The sequence below is a fragment of the Hypanus sabinus genome, chromosome 1, assembly GCF_030144855.1.
Source record: "Hypanus sabinus isolate sHypSab1 chromosome 1, sHypSab1.hap1, whole genome shotgun sequence".
NCBI lineage: Eukaryota > Metazoa > Chordata > Chondrichthyes > Myliobatiformes > Dasyatidae > Hypanus > Hypanus sabinus.
The window spans coordinates 222559-244621 of NC_082706.1; the positions used below are offsets into that span (position 1 = coordinate 222559).

The following is a 22063-nucleotide window of genomic DNA, read 5'->3' on the forward strand; positions in this document are numbered from 1 at the left end:
CAAGAGCTGAATTAGACCATTTGGCACATTTCATCATAGCTGATCCACTTCTGTCACAGCCCCAAATTCCTGCCTTCTCCCCATATTCCTTCATGCCCAGACCAATCAAAAATCTAAAATGATGCTGTCTGGCCTGCTAGTTCTTCCAGCATTTTATGTGTGTTACTTGGATTTCCAACATCTTCAGAGTTTCACTTGTTTAAGAATCTATAATCCTCTGATTTTTTCCAACCATAGGAAAAATCTGCTCCACATCCACTCTATCAAGGCCTTTCATCACTTAATAAGTTTCAATGAGTTCCCCCCTCATTCTTCTGAATTTCATGAATACAGGTCCAAAGCCACCAAATGCTTTTCATATGACAAGCTGTTCAAACCTGGAATCATTTTCAGGGAACTACTTTGAACCCTCTCTGGTTTCCTTTTGAAGATAAGGGACACAAAACTGTACACAATACTCCAAATGAGGCCTCACCAGTGCTTTATAAGATCTCAAAATTACATCACAAACAAAAGAAAATCTGTAGATGCTGGAAATCCAGTAACACACACAAAATGCTGGAGGAACTCAGCAGGCCAGGCGATGGAAAAGAGTACAGTCGATGATTCGGGCTGAGACACTTCAGTAAGACCCTTTAACATTACATTCTTGCTTTTATATTCCAGTCCTCTTGAAATGAATGCTAACATCGCATTTGCCTCCCTCACCACAGACTCAACCTGCAAATTAACCTTTAGGGAATCCTGCACAAGGACTTCCAAATCCCTTTCCAGGTCAGATTTTTGTATTTTCTCTCCAGTTAGAAAATACTCAACCCTTTCATATCTTCTACCAAAGCGTATGACCATACAGTTCCCGAACTGTATTCCATCTGCCACTTCTTTGCCCATTCTCCTAATCTGTCTAAGTCCATCTGTGGCCTACTTCCTCAAAACTACCTGCTCTTACACCTATCTTCATATCATCTGCAAACTTTGCAATGGAGCCATCAAACCCATCATCCAATTCATTGATATATAACATAAAAAGAATCAGTCTCAACACATACCTCACATACTAGTCACTGGTAACCAATGAGATAAGGCTCCTTTTATTCCCACTATTTGTCTCCTGCCAATCAGCCACTGCATTATCCATGTCCAAAAGTCAATGCAAGAGGCTGAGAGTGAAGGAGTAAAGGAATCTTGGAGAGAAATCTTTTTTTTACACTGTTCGGGGAAAAGAGGCTAGACTGTGCAGGCGCGTGACATAGAGCAGTGGTCTCCAACCACCGGGCTGTGGACTGGTACCAGGCTGCGAAGCATGCGCTACCGGGCTGCGAGGAAACAATATGATTTGGCGATATGAAGCGATATAAGTCAGCTGCACCTTTCCTCATTCTCTGTCACGCCCATTGTTGAACTTGAATGCATGCGAGGTCAACAGTCACCTAAACGCAGTGATACCCTCGCGCCAGGAATCACTGGTCGGCCTTGCGCAGTCAGTGAGAAGTGCCTTTACTACTGCCTGGAGTGCGGACAGATGGGCGTCGCCTCTAAACCTGTTTAGCACACTGAATGTTTGTGGGGATACCGGTGCTAAAATATTCGCAGACAACCTAATTCGGGCTCAGGGTTTCATAAGTAGCAGAGCAGCTACTTTGCTGCAATCTACTGAAAGTCATCCCTCAAGCCAAACTTTTGTTGGCCGATAGATCCTACCTACCTATGGGGGGGGGGGCGAGGGGCTGATGCCCTTTTGCACTCCTCCTCACTCTCTGGACTGCGACCGCTGTGGCCCTGGCACGGGGACCTCTGGCCCTTATTTTGTCCTCTCACTCCACCCACTACCAGCCTCACCTGGCCAAGGCATCTGGCAGTGGGCGGGTGGGAGGCTCTCTAATGAGGCAAAGAAGCCCTCAAAACTGTTTCAGCACCTTGAGTCTAAGCACACTGCACTTAAAGATAAACCCTTTGAGTTTTGAGTGAAAAAACATGAGCAAACAGGACAGAAGGAAGTGCTGAGAGCCATGAAAACTAAATTGTGGAATAGACTGGACATAAGGAACCCCTTTGAGTATCGTCGTCTCCCATCATCCCTGGATGGGATCGTCTTGTTGTAGGGAAATAAGGCCTGGGCTCCCACTGATTCAGCAATATTGGTGTGTTGCAATGATTTTATATGTTCATATGAGGAAAATATGCGCTGTGTGTTTAATATTAAATTCATTAAATAAACCCTTTTAGAAACGAAATTGAATGTATTAGCCACTTATAAGTGACTTATAATTGACTTACCACCTATATTCCGGTCGTAATTAACAACCCCACCCCCCCATCATCGGCCAGTCTGCAAGAATATTGTCAAGATTAAACCGATCAGCGGTGCAAAAAAGTTTGGTGACCCCTGACGTAGAGCACCAAAGGTTTAAAAAGGAAAGGAATTTCCAATCATCTTTTTAAATCAAAGCAAGAGGCTGAGAGTGAAGGAGTGAAGGAATCTCAGAGAGAAGTCATTTTTTTTACACTGCTTGTGGAAAAGAGGCTAGACTGCGCAGGCGCGTGAAGTAGAGTGCCAAAAGTTTAAAAAAAGACCACCATATACAGCAGGCAGCATTGAGAGGGAGCAGAGGTGCTTTGGCTGAACAGGCTTTGGCGTGAACAGGCAGAGGCGAGGGTAGGTTCCGGTAAGTTTTGTTTTGTTTGCTTAGAGTAGAGAGAATGCCAGGCAGGATGTTGGAATGCTCCTCTTGCAGGATTTGGGAAGTCAGGGAGACCTCTGGTTTCCCTGACAACAACACCTGCAAGAAGTGCATCCAGCTGCAGTTCCTAACAAACTGTGTTAGGGAACTGGAGCAGGAACTGGATGACCTCTGGATCATTTGGGAGGTTGAGGTATTTATAGGTAGTAGTTTCAGGGAGGTAGCTATGCCAAATGACTGTATTTGGATTACCGTCAGGCGAGGGAAGGGAAAAGGGCAGGCAGAGCAGGCTTCTCCTGTGGCCATTCCCCTCAACAACAAGTTTACCGATTTGGATACTGTTGGGAGGGATGACTTGCCTGGGACAAGATGCGGCAGTCCGATCCCTGACACTGAGTCCAGTTCTGCAGTGCAGAAGGGAGGGTGGAAGAAGAGGAGAGCGGTAGTGATAGGGGACTTGATAGTTAGAGGTACAGACAGGAGGTTCTGTGGTCATGACAGAGACTCCCGGATGGTTTGTTGCCTCCCAGGTGCCAGGGGCAGGAATGTCTCTGATCGTGTGCACAGTATTCTGAAGTGGGAGGGAGATCAGCTAGATGTCATGATCCCATCGGTACCAATGACGTAGGAAGAAAGAGTGAGGAGGTCCTTAAGAGTGAGTATGGAGAGTCTGGTAGGAAGTTAAAAAGCAGGACCTCAAGGGTGTTAATCTCAGGATTGCTACCTGTGCCACGTGCCAGTGAGGGTAGGAATAAGGTGCTCTGGAGGATGAACACATGGCTGATGAACTGGTGTAGGGGGGCAGGGTTTCAGATTTCAGGATCATTGGGACCTCTTCTGGGGCAGGTGGGACCTGTACAAGAGAGACGGGTTACACCTGAACTACAGGGAGGTTTGTTAGTGCTATTGGGGAGGATTTAAACTAGATTTGCAGGGGGATGGGAACCAGAGTGCCAGAGTAGATAGTGGAGTGGGGGTAAAAATAAATGATGTTAAAAGTTCATGCAAAGTCAATAGACAATAGACAATAGGTGCAGAAGTAGACCATTCGGCCCCTCAAGTCTGCACCGCCATTCTGAGATCATGGCTGATCATTCACTATCAATACCCAGTCCCTGCCTTGTCCCCACATCCCTTGATTCCCCTATCCATCAGATATCTATCTAGCTCCTTCTTGAAAGCATCCAGAGAATTGGCCTCCACTGTCTTCCGAGGCAGTGCATTCCACACCTCCACAACTCTCTGGGAGAAGAAGTTCTTCCTCAACTCTGTTTTAAATAACTGACCTCTTATTCTCAATCCATGCCCTCTGGTACTGGACTCTCCCAACATCTGGAACATATTTCCTGCCTCAATCCTATCAAATCCTTTAATTATCTTAAACGTTTCAATCAGATCCCCTCTCAATCTCCTCAATTCCAGTGTGTACAAGCCCAATCTCTCCAATCTCTCTGCGTAAGACAGCTCTGCCATCCCAGGAATCAACCTAGTGAATCTACGCTGCACTTCCTCAATTGCCAGAATGTCCTTCCTTAAGCCTGGAGACCAAAACTGTACACAATATTCCAGGTGTGGTCTCACCAGGGCCTGTACAAATGCAAAAGGACATCCTTGCTCTTGTACTCAATTCCCCTAGTAATAAAGGCCAACATTCCATTTGCCCTCTTCACTGCCTGTTGCACTTGCTCATTCACCTTCATTGACTGATGAACTAGGACTCCTAGGTCTCTTTGCATTTCTCCCTTACCTAACTCTACACCGTTCAGACAATACCCTGCCCTCTTGTTCCTGCTTCCAAAGTGGATAACTTCACATTTATTCACATTGAATGACATCTGCCAAGTATCTGCCCACTCACCCAGCCTATCCAAGTCTCCCTGTATTCTCCTAACGTCCTCTTCGCATGTCACACTGCCACACAGTTTAGTATCGTCAGCAAACTTGCTGATATAGTTTTCAATGCCCTCATCTAAATAGTTGACATAAATCGTAAAGAGCTGTGGTCCCAATACAGAGCCCTGTGGTACCCCACTAGTCACCTCCAGCCAGTCCGAGAAACACCCATTCACTGCTACCCTTTGCTTCCTATCTGCCAACCAGTTTTCTATCCATGTTGAAACCCTGCCCCCAATGCCATGAGCTCTGATTTTACTCACCAGTCTCCTATGTGGCACCTTATCGAATGCCTTCTGAAAATCTAGGTACACTACATCCACTGGCTTACCCTCGTCTAACATCCTTGTTACACCCTCAAAAAACTCCAACAGATTAGTCAAGCATGATTTGCCCTTGGTAAATCCATGCTGGCTCGGCCTAATCCTATTACTGCCATCAAGATGTGCCACTATTTCGTCCTTAATAATGGACTCAAGCATCTTCCCCACGACTGACTTTAGTTCTCCGTTTTCTCCTTCCCTCCCTTCTTGAAAAGTGGGATAACATTAGCCACTCTCCAATCTTCAGGAACTGATCCTGAATCTAAGGAACATTCGAAAATGATTACCAATGCATCCGCAATTTCCTGAGCCACCTCTTTTAGATCCCTTGGATGCAGACCATCTGGAGCCGGGGATTTATTAGCCTTCAGTCCTACCAGTCTACTCATCACAGTTTCTTTCCTAATGTCAATCTGTCTCAATTCCTCTGATATCTTATGACCCTGGCCCATCCATACATCTGGGAGATTGCTTGCGTCCTCCCTGGTGAAGACAGATCTAAAGTACGCATTAAATTCTGTTGCCATTTCCCTGTTTCCCATAACAATTTCTCCCAATTCATTCTTCAAGGGGCCAACATTGTTCTTAACTATCTTCTTTCTCTTCACATAGCTAAAAAAGCTTTTGCTATCCCCTTTTATATTCCTGGCTAGACTGAGCTCATACCTGATTTTTTCTCTCCGTATTGCTTTTTTAGTTAAGATCTGCTGTTCCTTAAAACTTTCCCAATCATCTGTATTCCCTCTCATCTTAGCCCTGTCATGCTTCCTTTTCTTTAATGCTATACAATCTCTGACTTCCTTTGTCAACCACTGTGGCTCCTTCCCCCACTTTGAATCCTTCCTTCTAATTGGAATGAACTGCTTTTGCATCTTTTGTATTATCCCCAAGAATATCTGCCACTGCTGATCCACTGTCTTTCCTGCCAGGGCATCCGCCCATTTAACTTTGGCTAGCTCTTCCCTCATGGCTCCGTAGTCTCCTTTATTTAATTGCAACACTGACCCCTCTGATCTGCCCTTATCCCTCTCAAATTGTAGATAAAAACTTATCATGTTATGATCACTACTCCCTAATGGCTCCTTTACTTCAAGATCACTTACCAATTCCTGTTCATTACACATCACCAAGTCCAAAATAGCCTCGTTCCTGGTTGGCTCAAGCACAAGCTGTTCCAAAAATACATCCCTTAGATACTCCACAAACTCCCTATCCTGGGGTCCAGCACCTACCTGATTCTCCCAGTTCACCTGCATGTTGAAATCTCCCATAACGACTGCATTACCTTTAGCACATGCCAATGTTAACTCCCTAATCAACTTGTACCCAATATCCACGCTACTGTTTGGGGGCCTGTACACAACACCCGTTAGGGTCTTTTTACCCTTACTGTTCCTCAGCTCAATCCACACAGACTCTACTTCCCCTATTCCCAAGTCACCTCTTGCTAAGGACTGAATCTCATTCCTCACCAACAGGGCCACCCCACCCCCTCTTCCCATATTTCTGTCTCTACGATAGCACGTATACCCTGGTACACTCAATTCCCAGGCCTGATCCCCTTGCAGCCATGTCTCCGTTATCCCAACAATATCGTAGTTCCCCATTTTCATCTGAGCTTCAAGCTGATCTGTCTTATTTCTGACACTATGCGCATTGAAGTATAGAATTCTTAGCCCATTCCTCCTCTCTTTGCTTAAAACACTGTCTATTGTACCTAACCCAGCTCCTTGAACTTCCATCGGGCTAATTGCACCTTGAATTTTGATGACCTTCTCAAGATCACCCAAACCTTCTACACATTTAACCCCATGCTCCTTCTGACCAACCCTCTGTACATGTAACTTTTCCAACACATGTTCTGTCTCACCTTTCTCCTTTACACAATTAATATTTGGGAAACGTGTATTCCCCACCTGTCCCTTATCCTTCATCATATCATCTTCTCTCGTAATCTGGAGTCCTGCCCCATGCACATCTAGTTTAAACCCCCCCCCACCCCCGAGCAGCACTGGCAAACATTCCTGCAAGAATGTTAGTACCCCTCCAGTTCAGATGTAGACCGTCCCTTTGAAACAGATACCAATGTCCCTGGAACAAAGACCAATTATCCAAAAACCTGAACCCTTCCTTCTTGCACCATGCTCTCAGCCTCGTATTAATGTGCATAATCATTCTATTCTTCGCCTCACTCGCACGTGGCACAGGTAGCAATCCCGAGATTGTCACCCTGGAGGTCCTGCCTTTCAGCTTCACTCCTAACTCCCTGAACTCTCTAAGCAGGACCCCCTCACTCACCTTACCTACATCGTTAGTCCCTACATGGACCACTACATCTGGGTTCATGCCCTCGTTCTCAAGAATAGCCTGCACCTGATCTGAGATGTCCTGGACCCTGGCACCAGGGAGGCAACATACCATCCGAGACTCCCGATCTGCCCCACAAAATCTCCTATCTGCCCCCCTGACTATAGAATCCCCTAAAACTATCGCTCTCTTCTCTTCCCTCCTCCCCTTTCTAGTTGAGGGTTCAACCTCTGTGCCAGACGCAGGACCACTACAACTCATTCCTGGTAGGTCATCCCCATCAACAGTATCCAGTACGGTATACTTATTGTTAATGGGAATGGCCGCAGGGGTGCTCTGCTCTCTCTGCCTGCTCCCCCTGCCTCTCTGGACCGTCACCCATCTGTCTACTTCTTGAATTTTTGGTGCGACTACCTCCTGATAACTCCTATCTATCTCTGCCTCTGCCTCCCAAATGATCCGTAGTTCATCCAGCTCCCCAATAGTCAGTGAGAATTGGAGGAGCAAATCTGCAGAGAGATAACAGACGACTGCAGGAACATAAAGCTGTGATAGTAGGGGATTTTAATTTTCCACTTATTGATTGGAGCTCTCATACTGTTAAAGGTCTAGATGGGTTAGAGTTTGTAAAATGTGTTCAGGCCCTAATGCCATCACCCTCCACCTAGCCCTAAACTACCTGGATAAAAAAGACACGTACGTTCGAATGCTGATCATAGAGTTCAGTTCAGCATTCAACACTATCATCCCTCAGAAACTGACTGGAAAGCTGAGCCTATTGGGCCTGAACACCTCCCTCTGCAGCCGGATACTAGACTTACAACAAGCTGGTGGAACTCAGCAGGTCGGGCAGCATCCGTGGAAACGAGCAGTCAATGTTTCGGGGACCTATAAAGAAGGTGGGGGGAGGGTGGGAAGGAGAAGGCTGGTAGGTGCCAGGTGTAAAACCAGTAAGAGGAAAGATCAAGGGGTGGGGGAGGAGAAGCAAGGAGGGGATAAGCAGGAAAGGTGAAGAAGGAATGTAAGGGGAAAGCACTATGTCTAGTAGAAGAAGGCAGAATCATGACAGAGCTGATAGGCGGCTGGAGGAGGAGGCAGAGTGAACATTGAACATTGAATTTTTCAACTTCCGGTAACTCCCTCCCTCCCTCTCCCTTCCCCCATCCCAGTTTCACTCTGCCTCCTCCTCCAATTGAACTGAAGTCTATGATCAGCATTCGAACGTACGTGTCTTTTTTGTCCAGGTAGGTTAAGGCTAGGTGGAGGGTGATGGCAATGGCCTGAGCACATTCTACAAACTGCTTATCACCTCTCTCATGATTCTGCCTTGTTGTACGTGTTGCTTTGACCCCAGCATCTGCAGTGTACTTTGTGTTTTGGATACTAGACTTCCTGACTGGGAGTCCTCAGTTAGTCCGGATCAGAGGCTGCATCTCCAACACCATCACACTGAGCACGGGGGCCCCCAGGGCTGTGTGCTCAGTTCACTGCTGTTCACTCTGCTGACCTATGACTGTGCTGCAACACACAGCTCTAACTACAATATCAAGTTCGCCGATGCCACGACCGTGGTGGGTCTCATCAGCAAGAACGTTAAGTCAGCATATAGAGAGGAGATGCAGCGGCTAATGAACTGGTGCAGAGCCAACAACCTGTCTCTGAAGTGAACAAAACAAAAGAGTTGGTTGTTGACTTCAGGAGGGCACGGAGCGAACACTCCTTGCTGAACATCGACGGCTCCTCGGTAGAGATTGTTAAGAGCACCAAATTTCTTAGTGTTCACCTGGTGGAGAATTTCACCTGGTCCCTCAACAGCAGCTCCGTAGCAAACAAAGCCCAGCAGCATCTCTGCTTTCTGCGAAGGCTGAAGAAAGTCCATCTCCCACCCCCCATCCTCATCACATTCTACAGGGGTTGTATTGAGAGCATCCTGAGCAACTGTATCACTGCCTGGTTCGGAAATTGCTCCATCTCGGATTGCAAGACCCTGCAGCGGATAGTGAGGTCAGCTGAGAAGATCATCGGGGTCTCTCTTCCCGCCATTACAGACATTTACACTACACGCTGCATCCGCAAAGCAAACAGCATTATGAAGGACCCCATGCACCCGTCATACAAACTCTTCTCCCTCTGGGAAAAGGCACCAAAGCATTCAGGCTCTCACGACCAGACTATTTAACAATTTCTTCCTCCAAGTTATCTGACTCTCCAATACTCAGAGCCTGGACTGATACCAACTTACTGCCCTCTACTGTGCCTATTGTTTTGTTTATTATTTTTTTGTAATGCCTGCACTGTTTTGTGCACTTTATGCAGTCCGGTTAGGTCTGTAGTCTAGTGTAGTTTTTTTCTGTGTTGTTTTTACATAGTTCAGTATAGTTTTGTACTGTTTCATATAGCACCATGGTCCTGAAAAACATTGTCTCATTTTTATCGTGTACTGTACCAGCAGTTATGGTTGAAATGACAATAAAAAGTGACGACTTAACGACTTGAGGGAAGTTTTCTAAATCAATGTATAGAGGTACCAACTAGACAGGATGCAATATTAGATCTCCTATTAGGAAACAAATTATGACAGGTGACGGAAGTGTGTGTAGGGAAACACTTTGGTTCCAGTGATCATAACACCATTAGTTTCAACTTGATCATGGATAAAGATAGATCTGGTCCTTGGGTTGAGGTTCTAAACTGGAAAAAGGCCAAATTTGAAGAAATGAGAAAGGATTTAAAAAGCGTGGATTGGGACAGGTTGTTCTCTGGCAACGATGTGATTGGTAAGTGGGAGGCCTTCAAAGGAGAAATTTTGAGAGTGCAGAGTTTGTATGTTCCTGTCAGGATTGAAGGCAAAGTGAATAATAATAAGGAAGCTTGGTTCTCAAGGGATATTGGAACTCTGATAAAGAAGAAGAGAGAGATGTATGACATGTATAGGAAACGGAGAAAATAAGGTGCTTGAGGAGTATAAAAAGGTGCAAAAAATACTTAAGAAATCAGGAGGGCTAAAAGAAGACATGAGGTAGCTTTGGCAGTCAAGGTGAAGGATAATCCCAAGAGCTTCTACAGGTATAGTAATAGCAAAAGGATAGTAAGGGATAAAATTGGTCCTCTTGAAGATCAGAGTGGTTGGCTATGTATGGAACCAAAAGAAATGGGGGAGATCTTAAGTGGGTTTTTTGCATCTGTATTTACTAAGGAAACTGGCATGGAGTCAGTGGAAATAAGACAAACAAATAGTGAAGTCATGGAACCTATACACATTGAAGAGGAGGAGGTGTTTGCTACCTTGAGGCAAATCAGAGTAGATAAATCCCCAGGACCCGACGGCATATTCCCTCAGACCTTGAAGGAGACTAGTGTTGAAATTGCAGGGGCCCTGGCGATATATTTAAAATGTCGGTATCTACGGGTGAGGTGCCGGAGGATTGGAGGATAGCTCAGGTTGTTCCGTTGTTTAAAAAAGGCTCTAAAAGTAATCTGGGAAATTATAGGCCAGTAAGTTTGACATTGGTAGTAGGTAAATTATTGGAAGGAGTACTAAGAGATAGGATCTACAAGTATTTGGATAGACAAGGACTTATTAGGGAGAGTCAACATGGCTTTGTGAGTGGTAGGTCATGTTTAACAGATCTATTAGAGTTTTCTGAGGAGGTTACCAGGAAAGTGGTTGAAGGGAAGGCAGTGGATATTGTCTACATGGACTTCAGTAAGGCCTTTGACAAGGTCCCGCATGGAAGGTTAGTTAAGAAGACTCAGTTGCTAGGTATACATGGAGAGGTAGTAAATTGGATTAGACATTGGCTCAATGGGAGAAGTCAGGTAGTGGAGGATTGCTTCTCTGAGTAGAGGCCTGTGACTAGTGGTGTGTCACAGGGATCAGTGCTGGGTCCATTGTTATTTGTCATCTATATCAATGATCTGGATGATAAAGTGGTAAATTGGATCAGCAAATATGCTGCTGATACAAAGATTGGAGGTGTAGTGGACAATGAGGAAGGTTTTCAAAGCTTGCAGAGGGATCTGGACCACCTGGAAAAATGGGCTGAAAGATAGAAGATGGAGTTTAATACAGACAAGTGTGAGGTATTGCATTTTGAAAGGACAAACCAAGGTAGAACATACAAGGTAAATGGTAGGGCACTGAGGAGTGGAGTAGAACAGAGGGATCTAGGAATACAGATACAAAATTCCCTAAAAGTGGCGTCACAGGTAGATAGGGTCATAAAGAGAGCTTTTGGTACATTGGCCTTTATAAATCAAAGTATTGAGTATAAAAGTTGGAATGTTATGGAGTGATTGTATAAGACATTGGTGGGGCTGAATTTGGAGCATTTTGCACAGTTTTGGTCACCAAATTACTGGAAGGATATTAATAAGGTTGAAAGAGTGCAGAGGTTTACGAGGATATTGCCGGGACTTGAGAAACTGAGTTACAGAGAAAGGTTGAATAGGTTAGGACTTTATTCCCTGGAGCATAGAAGAATGAGGGGAGTGTTGATAAAGATATATAAGATTATGAGGGGTATAGATAGAGTGAATGCAAGCAGGGTTTTTCCATTGAGGATAGGGGAGAAAAAATCCAGAGGACAAGGGTTAAGGGTGAAGGGGGAAAAGTTTAAAGGGAACATTGAGGGGGGGGCTTCTTCACACAGAGAGTGGTGGGAGTGTAGAATGAGCTGCCAGATGAAGTGGTAAATGTGGGCTCACATTTAACATTTAAGAAAAACTTGGACAGGTACATGGATGAGATATGTATAGAGGGATATGTTCCAGGTGCAGGTCAGTGGGACCAGGCAGAAAAATGGTTCGGCACAGCCAAGAAGGGCCAAAAGGCCTGTTTCTGTGCTGTAATGTTCTATGGTTCTATGTCAGAATTGTTCCTGTAATACCATGGGCTCATAGCTTGTTAAACAGCTTCATGTATAGAACCTTGTCAAAGGCCTTCTGAAAATCCAAGTACGCAACTTCAACTGATCTCCCTAGTCTATCTTGCGTGTTATTTCTTTGAAGAATTCTAACAGATTTGACAGGCAAGATTTTCCCTTAAGGAAACCTATTTTATCATGTGCCTCCAAGTACCCCAAAACCCCATTCTTAAAAACCGAGTCCAACATCATCCCAACCACTAAGGTCAGACTAACTGGCCTATAATTTTATTTCTTCTGCCTCTCTCCCTTCTTCAAGAGTGGAGTGACATTTGCAATTTTCAGGTATTCCGGAAATTCCTGAAAGATTATTACTAATGTCTCCACAGCCTCTTCAGTCATCTCTTTCAGTACCCTTTACTTCACCATAATACTGATACTTCTGACTAAGGCAAAGGTTGATAGATTCTTGACTGGTCAGACAGTGAAGGGATACAGGGAGAAGGCAAGAGACTGGGTCTGAGAGGAAAATTGGATCATCCATGAAGAAATAGCAGAGCAGACTTGATGGGTCAAATGGCCTAATTCTGCACCTATCTCTTATGGTCTTATGAACTTTGAGGAAGGAGTTAGTTTCCTGCCACTCTTTGAGCTCTTCCACCTGTTTTACTTCAGCCTTCACACTGTTGGTGGCAATGAGCCCACCACTCTTGCATCATCAACGAACTTGATAATGTGATTACTGTCATCATGTGTGAGCAAAATGAACAACAATGGGCTCAGCACATAGACCTGGGTGCCACCCATGTTGAGGAAGGTGGAGAGGGAGGAGAGCTTATGCATCCTGACTATCTGAGGTCTGTTGTTTAGGAAGTCCAACATCCAATTGTACAATGGTGTATTTAGACCAAGGAATAGTAGTTTGTCCATCAAGATCTGTAGGACAGTGGTGTTGAATGCTAAACTGAAATCCTGAAACAGCATTCTGATATAAGTGTCCTTGTTTTCTAGGTATGTCAGGGCCAGGTGCATAACAGTTGCTATGGCATCTATCACAGAGAGAACATATCCGTGAATGTCCACTGTGGTAAGAATAGAATTTTTAATGTACAGTATGCCTTTATCAGCCATTCAAAAATGCTGCTATTCTGGTATGATGAAATAATCTATATGGGTGGCTTGCAAAATAAATAGAGAAAAATAAATTCCTCACACCTTATTTAAATGTTTAAATGGTTCCCTTTGTTGTAAACTGCAGGATTGTTTATATCCTTTTCTGAGTTTTGTGTTTAACCCTTTGGAGTGAAAGGTGAATTCACAACCTGATTCAGAAACTAAAATGATTCATGGAGTGGGATAGATCAATCATCCAGTACAGCATAGAAACAACCCTCATAATTTTCCTCTCAGTCTTCTACATTCATATGAATAAAATCCTAACTTATTCAATCTTTCCTTATAACTCATGTCTTCCAGTCATGGCAACATCCTTGTAAATTTTCTCTGTAATCTTTCAACCTCGCTTACATCTTTCTGGGAGGCAGATGACCAAAACTGCACAATATCCAAATTAGGGCTCACGAATGTCTTATATAACTTCAACATAATGTCCCTTCTCCTGTACTCAATACTTTGATTTATGAAGCCTATGTGTCAAAAGTTTTCTTTAGGACTCTACCTATCTGTGATACCACTTTCAATTAATTGTAGACCTGTGTTCTTAGATTCCTATGTTCTACCATTCACCCTGTAAGACCGACCCTGATTGGTCCTACTGAATTGCAACACCTTTGACTTGTATGCATTAAATTCAATCTGCCATTCATTTTCCCATCTGGTCCCGATCCCTTGGCAAGCTCTGATAGTCTTCCATGCTGTCCACTACACCCCCAATCTTGGTATCATATGCAAATTTGCTGATCCAGTTCACCACATTATCATCCAGATCATTGATATGGATGACAAACAATGATGGACCCAGCACCGACCCTTGCGGTACTTCATTAGTTACAGGCCTCCAGTCAGAAGGGCAGCCCTCTACTAGCACTCTCTGGCTTCTCACACAAAGTCAATGTCTAATCCAATTTACTACCTTGTCTTGAATGCCAAACAACTGCCTCTTCTTGACCAACATCCCATCCGGGACCTTGTCAAATGCATTGCTAAAGCCCATGTTGACAACATCCATTGGTAAGTTCCTCAAAAAACTCCATATGATTGGTTAGACATGATCTACCATATATGAAGCCATGCTGACTATTTCTAATCAGTCCATGTCTATCCAAATATTCATATCCAGTCCCTTAGAATACCTTCTGATAAGTTTCCCATTACTGATATTAGCAGCCTATAATTGCCTGGCTTATTTTTAGAGCCTTTCTTAAACAGCAGAACAACATTAGCTATTTTCCAGTCCTCCAGTATCTCACCTGTTGCAAAGGATGATTTAAATATTTCTGCTTGGGCCCTGCTATTTCTGTACATGTCTTTCATAGGCCCTTGGGATTTACCCACCGTAATTTGCCTGAAGACAGGAAACACCTCCTCCTCTGTAATCTTTATAAGGTTCATGAAGTTGATGTTGCTTTGCTTCACTTCTATCAACTATGTGTCCATTTCCTGAGTAAATACACATACAAAAAATCAATTTAAGATCTCCCCCTTCTTTTTCAGTTCCACACATCAATTACCTTTCTGATCTTCCAGAGGACCAATTTTGTTCCTTACAATCCTATTGTTCTTAACATATCTGTAGAATCCCTTAGGATTCTCCTTCACCTTGTCTGGTCGAGCAACCTCATGCCTTCTTTTAGCCACCCTGAATTCTTTCCCAAGAGTTCTCTTGCATTTCTGATACTCCATGAGTACTTCATATGTTCCTACCTATCTATACCTGCTATGCACCTTCTTTTTGTCTTAACCAGGGCCTCAATGTCTCTTGAAAACCAAGGTTCCCTAAACCTGTTAATTTTACTTTTTATTCTGACAGACATGTACACACTTTGTACCCTCAAAATTTCACTTTTGAAGCCCTTTATCTTACCAAGTACACCTTTACAGAAAACAGCCTGTTGCAATCCACATTTGCAAGATCCTTTTTAAACCATCAAAATTAGCCTTTCTCCAATTTAGGATCTCAACCGGTGGACCAGACCTATCTTTTTCCATATTTACTTTGAAACTAATGGCATTATGCAAAGTGTTCCCCTACACAAATTTCTGTCACCTGCTCCACCTCATCCCCTAATAGCAGATCAAGGTATCACACACTCTCTTGTTGGACTTCTATGTACTGATTAAGGAAACTTTCCTGAACACATTCTATCCCATCTAGTCCTTTTACAGTATGAGAATCCCAGTCAGTATGTGGAAAGTTAACCTCATCTAGTACAACAACTTTATATTTTTTGCAGCAGTCTGCAGTTTCTCTGCAATTTTTTTTCCCTCTAAGTCTTGCAGTCTGTTGGGTGGCCTTAATATAGCTCTATTAACATGGTCATAACTTTCTTATTCCTCAGTTCCACCCATAATACCTCACTAAGCAAGTTCTTCAGTCTGTCCTAACTGAGCACTGCTGTGACATTTTCCTTGACTAGTAATGCCACCTCTCCTCTTTTAATCTCTTCTACTCTGTTATGTCTAAACCAACAGAACGCAGAGATATTATATAAACCCCAGTCAGATTACATTCTGGTGGCATCTGAGCATGCTTGGATGACTGAAGGATAATTCAGAGCTGATCTTTTGTAAAACAGTACTGACAGTAAGGTCAGTAATCAGAAAATAGTTTTAAAATAAATTGGTAATAATTTAAAAATAATTAGAAGGGCTGATGAGATGTTTTGATCTGGAAGAGGAGTGTGAGCTAATTTAATGGTAACTCTCAACAATACAAGGTCGAAGACCCAGGGCTGGGTCATGGCCTCTTTCTGTAATTAACTAAGTGACATCATACAGTAGACACACATAGTAAAAAAAGTTTATTTTCACTTGTAAGGTGTTTAAATAATTTTACATATAATTTGAACTCTTTCTAGTCCTTAAATAATCATACAATCTCACAGCTATTTATCAATGGGTTCTGTTAAAAATCTGTAAATTTTGAAGAGAAGATATTCTTCACTGTTTTAGCTCTAGTGTTTCTATAAATTAAGTGATAGGACAAACAAAAAAAAATGGAGCTTCAATATAATACAAAATATTTTCTTCTGTGCTCAACAGATGTGGTCCCTCTGTCTAAGGTGAGATGACCTTGGATCTGGCAGGAACATGAAGGCTGAGAGCCCATTATTGTCTATGGCAGTGAAGAGATGCAGAGGTCAGAAGAGGCCATCAAAATACCATCAATTCTTACACCCCTAGACAAAACCGAAACACAAGTAAATCATTAGAACATGGATTGGGACCACAGTCCTGATCGACATCAAATAGTTACACTTTGTCTGTCTTTCATCTCTTTATCAGTACATCTCAAAGGACTTGTCAGTGTAAGATGTCTACTTAGAAGTGCATTTCATTAATGTGAGGATCATGGCAGCCATTCAGATCACAGCAAGGTCTAACAATTAACAGTCTGATCCTGCAAATAATTTGCTTTAGAAGTTATGCTTGAGGAAAAATATTAGCTAGGACGGTGAGATATTTTATACCCATGAGAGGACAGATGGTTTAATGTCACTTGTACTTGTCACTTGAAAGGCAATAGAGCTAGGAATTGTCAGCAAAAATATTCTGTTCTTGTCCGCAGAAATAGATTTGAATTTGCATGATTCTGGCTTGAAAAGAGGGTGCTACTGACCGAGCACTGCTGGTAGCAAGTTTACTAACCACCAATAACATGATCAAAGTCTTTGCCTGTGTCTCCATGGATGCTTGGTGACCCACTCTTCAGCAGGCTGGCTTCAGGCCCAGCGAGCATTCTTCGGCAGAACTCACACTTCTTCCGCTTCCCACAGCAACTGGCAGAGAGTGAACAGAGAGGTATGTGAGAGCAAAGCGGACATCAGCTCAAAAAGACCAGCCTTTCCAGAACCACTCAAAGTGCTTTACTGCCAGTGAAAGCATTTCGAGGAATCAGCACTGCGGTAACTTAAAAAACTGGTTGCCAATTAATGAAGGCTCCTACAAACAGCAACATTTCTTGTGTTTCCAAATGATGAGCAACATTGCTGCGTGGTGGAACTGAAGATATGAGGGGCATGATATGAAGTGGAGTCAGAAAATGAGGGAAAAATAAATTATTTATAAGTGGAATTTAAGTCTTAATCTCCCTTCCACAAAAATCACAAATACTTAATTACTCTAAATTTCACTTACCCTAAAAATTGATTTTTAACAGCTAGAGGTACAAGGCATCATTGGAGGGAGATTCAATGGAATCTTTAATATTCTGTAAGGATCCTGTACTCCTTTTCTTAACCTTCCCTCCTTCCCCTTCATTGTGCTTTTCAAAATCTACAAACTGCAATTCCAATATCTCAAAATAAACTGGTGTCCATTTTCTTCTTGTAGCATATCCTCAAAGCCCCCTGGTAGGTTCCTGCTGTGTTAAAGCCATTAAATGGGTGCAGGCTGCTGTTTGGCAGGCAGAGAGGGGTAAAGGACAGAGAAAAAGAGAGGAAAATGTCGTAGAGAGCAGGGAGGAAAATATCACTAAAGAAATAAGAAAAAGAACTTCCCCTTTACACACCTTTCACAGTCTCAATTTCACATCTAACATGGATTTCATATTTCACAGCATCCTATGGATTCTTTTCAAAAGTAAGATGCTACAAGATATCTAAGATTATTCAAAGCTCTGGAGAATTGCAAGTTCGTCCACTCATTGCTAACTATCTTGTGTTTGGCGTCAGGTGGTGAACTCCATCCCCAAATCACCTATCCCCTCAGGGACAGTCAAAATATACAACTTACTGTAGTAAGACACAGGCTGCAACCAGGAGAACGGAGACAATGACCAACACTACAACTAATGTAGTGATTGCTTGTTGTTTTTGTCTGACAGCCACCACAGCAAGAATGTCAGCATGTTCACACCGTGTCCCAATGAAGCCAGGGTGACACCTGCAAAACATACCTGATATCAGACAGTTCAAAAGGAGACCACTTGGCCTATTTCCAACAGATCTAGAACACTGGGCGGAGAATATGTGTACAACATAGGAAAAGCTACTTTAGTTCATCATGTTTGTGTTGACTGTGATGCCAATTTAAACTACCCCATCTGCCTGGTCATGGGCTATATCCCTCCATTCTTGACCTCCTCATGTGCCTGTCTAAATTTCTCCTAAATATTGCTATCATAACTGCAGGCAAGTAGGATTAACTCAAGATAGGCAAATTAGTTGGCATGGACCAGTTGAGCCAGAGGTCCTGTTTCCATGCTGTATAACTTAGGGACCAGATGGGCCAGAGGTCCTGTTTCTTTGCCTTCCTCTGACAACTTGTGATGGCATCCCCTACCTGCATAAAAACTAACATCATAAATCTCTTTTAAGCTTTCCTCCTCTCAGCTTAAAGTTATTGCCTCTAGTATCTGACATTTCCAATCTGGGGTAAAGACTGACTTCCCACCCTGTCTACATGTTTCATAATTTTATATACTGTTTTTAGGTCTTTCTTCAGTCTCCAATGCTGCAAAGAAAAACAATCCAAGTTTACTCTCCTCTTCTAATAGCACATATCCTCTAATCCAGGAAACACCTTGGTTAATCTCTTCAGAACAATCTCCAATATCCTTCCTGTAATGCGGTGACCTGGAACTCCATACATTACTCCAAATGAGGCCTAACCAATGTTTTATACTACAGCCCGACACTGTAGGCAAGTATGCTGTACACTTTTTTTACCAGCTGATGTACTTGTGTCGCCACTTTCTGGGAGCTATGAACTTTCACCCCAAGATCTGTTTGTACATTGGTGTCCCTCAAAGCCCTGACAATATTGTATACTTTCATCTTTACTTGACCTCCCAAAGTACAACACCTTACACTTGTCCGGATTAAACTCTATCTGCTATTTCTATGTCCATATTTCCAATTGGTCCAAATCCTGAATATTCTGAGGGATCCTACTCTCTCCAGGATGGATGTTGTTTTAAAAAAACAAAAAAAAAAACAGCCCTCTTGTTTTTAATGTATACATAAAATGCCTTGGGATTCTTTTTTAATCCTACTTGCCTAGGACATTTTAACACTGATGCAGAGTTTTCACCCAAAATGTCAATTATCCTTTTGCTCTCAGAAATGCTGCTTGACCCACTGGTTCCAGCAGTTTGCTTTTTGCACCATTTGTTAGAATGATAGGTGGAACTGTTCAGATGTATATGATTTTGAGATGGATTGATAGAGTAACTGTCGGTGGAACTGACAGGAGTAGGAAAGTCTAGATTGTGGCAGAGTCTAAGGATAAGGGGCAGTCTATTAAGAATGGAGATGAGGAAAAATTTTCTTAAATCATATATTTTTAAATCTTAGGGGATTTTCTCCTACAGAGCTATAAAGCCCCTTTGTCAAGTACATTCAAAATTAAGATCAACTGACTTATGGACACTAAAAGATTAGGAATAAGGGGATGAGCAGGCAAAGTGGGTGAGCTAGGGGATAACCCATCATTGTGCTGAATGGTAAAGATGTTCTGAGACTATTTCCTACTTTGGTTCATGGAGTCATTTTACACTATAGCACAGAAACAGGGCTTCTTTCAGCCCACCCAGTCTATGCTGAACTATTAATTACCCAGTCTCATCAACCTGCACCCGGACCACAGACCTCCATAGCCATCCTATCCAGGTATCTATCCAAATTATTCTTAAATATTGAAATCAAACCCACATCCACCATTTCTGCTGGCAGCTTGCTCCGCACTTCACATTCTCACCACCCTCTGAGTGAAGATGTTTTCCTTTAACATTTCACCTTTCATCCTTAATCTCTAGTTCTAGTCTCACCCAACTCAGAGGAAAAAGCCCACTTGCATTTACCCTATCTATACCCCTCATAATTTTGCACAGTTCTATCAAATCTCCCCCATTCTTCTATGGTCTGGGGTATATGCAACCTATTCAATCTTTCCCTACAACTCATGTCCTCAAGTTCTGGCAACATCCTTGTAAATTTTCTCTGCACTCTCAATCATATTGTCATCTTCTCTGTAGGTAGGTGACCAAAACATTACTCCAAATTAGGCCCCACAAACATCTTATACAACTTGAACATAGCATCCCAACTTCTGATCTCAATAATTTGATCTATGAAGGACAATGTGCCAAAGGCTTTCTTTTAAACCCTATCTCCCTGTGATGCCACTTTCAGAGAATTATGGATCTGTATTTCCCAGATACCTCTGATCCACCATACTGCTCACTGTTTAAGACCAACTCTGATTGGTCACCCCAAGGTGCAGCACCTCACACTTGTCTGCAGTAAATTCCATCTACTATTTTTCAGCTTATTTTTTCCAGTTTGTCCAGACCCCAATGCAAGCTTTGATAGCCTTCCTCGCTGTCCATTACACCTCCAATATTGGTGTTATGTGCAAATTTGTTGATCCAGTTATCCATATTATCATCCAGATCATTGATGTAGATGACAAGCTACAACAGATCCAGCACATATCCCTGCAGTATACCACAGTAACAGGCCTCCAATCAGAGAGGCAACCATCTACAACCACTCTCTGACTTCCTTCACAAAGCCAATGTCTAATCCAATTTACTACTTCATCTTGAATGCCAAGCGACTGAACCTTCTTGACCAACCTCTCATGCAGGACCCTGTCAAAGGCCTTGCTAAAATCCATGCTAGACAATATCCATTGCCTTGCCTTCATCAGCTTTCCTGGTAACTTTCTTGAAAAACTCAGTAAGATTGGTTAGACATGACCTACCACACACAAAGACATGTTAACTATACCTAACCAGTCCCCTGTCTATCCAAATACACACACACACACACACACACACACACACACACACACACACATATATATATATATATATATATGTGCCATAGTATACCTTCCAATAATTTACCCACTACTGATGTCAGGCTCACTGGCCTATAATTTCCCAGTTTATTCTTAGAACCGTCCTTGAACAATGGAACAATTCCTTCCACTGTCATTAGGAAAGGCCATTGTTAGATCACATATTGCAGTGCCATTCAGATTTCAGGGGTCTACAGTCTGACATTAAAAATAGGGTAGGTAGAATTATCTCAGGAGTTAACTGACCAAAGGAACTTACACACATGCTGGAGAAGACTCTTGAACCAAGAAGCGGCAGGTCCCATGAAAGCAGAATTGTTGATGTGTATCTGGACAATCATCAAAATGTGATCGGACTGCAGCAGCAACAGGAGGACCTTGGGAAAAGTGGAAGGTCAACAAATTATTGGAACAATTTAATTAATGGATCTACAGATCTGCAAAGAGCAGTTTGCAATGAGTTGCCATTGTCCTGCACATAAACATTAAGGCTCAGTACCTTTCAGGCTTCAGTTTCATTTAGTATATAAAACAAATCTGAGCCAACCCTTTAAAAAAGTGCCAAAGAAGAGCTCATTAATATAAACATTATCCACTGTATAAGAAGTTAACCCTAGTTGCTCTGGGTACTTTCACCAGATGGATAAAACAGATACTGAAAATCTTTGGCAGCTGAGCTTCCTGACACCAGCAGCACTTGTATCATTTCATTTCACGGTCTCCTTCTTAAATATTGTCCTCCACACTCCATCCCATCTCTGCAACTTCAAACATCTTTAATTTTTAACTTTTCTGATTCAACACCATTGCCCTTAGACATTACTGTTTCTTTCTGCCTGACCTGCTCAATATTTCTAGCACTTTCCAAGTTCTAGAATCTTGCTCTCCACCTCCTTTGCTTGCCACTCTGGAAAATAGGGAGCGACTTCCAATACTTCAAATGCTATTGAGAGTTGACTTCCACCCACTCACAGGTTAAAGGAGCCAGGTAGGGCCTCACTTTAACATC

General features: G+C 42.9%; 1 protein-coding gene and 1 long non-coding RNA gene across 4 annotated transcripts in view; one reads left to right on the plus strand and one right to left on the minus strand.

The window, feature by feature from the left end:
* The window catches only part of LOC132387011 (uncharacterized), a 609870-nt gene that overhangs the window by 194381 nt on the left and 393426 nt on the right, over positions 1 to 22063 (plus strand). The window lies entirely within an intron of this gene.
* LOC132386823 (protransforming growth factor alpha-like) overlaps positions 16079 to 22063 on the minus strand; it is a 120046-nt gene continuing 114061 nt past the window's right edge. For 2 of the 3 annotated variants that reach the window (XM_059959191.1, XM_059959311.1), the window contains 4 exons: positions 21314 to 21431; positions 17983 to 18132; positions 16897 to 17027; positions 16079 to 16427 (listed from right to left, as the gene is read on the minus strand). In XM_059959191.1, the coding sequence (XP_059815174.1) occupies positions 16420 to 16427; positions 16897 to 17027; positions 17983 to 18132; positions 21314 to 21431 (407 nt within the window). In that variant the 3' untranslated portion in view covers positions 16079 to 16419. The remainder of the gene's footprint in view (positions 16428 to 16896; positions 17028 to 17982; positions 18133 to 21313; positions 21432 to 22063) is intronic. The other variant, XM_059959253.1, reaches the window with a different exon arrangement.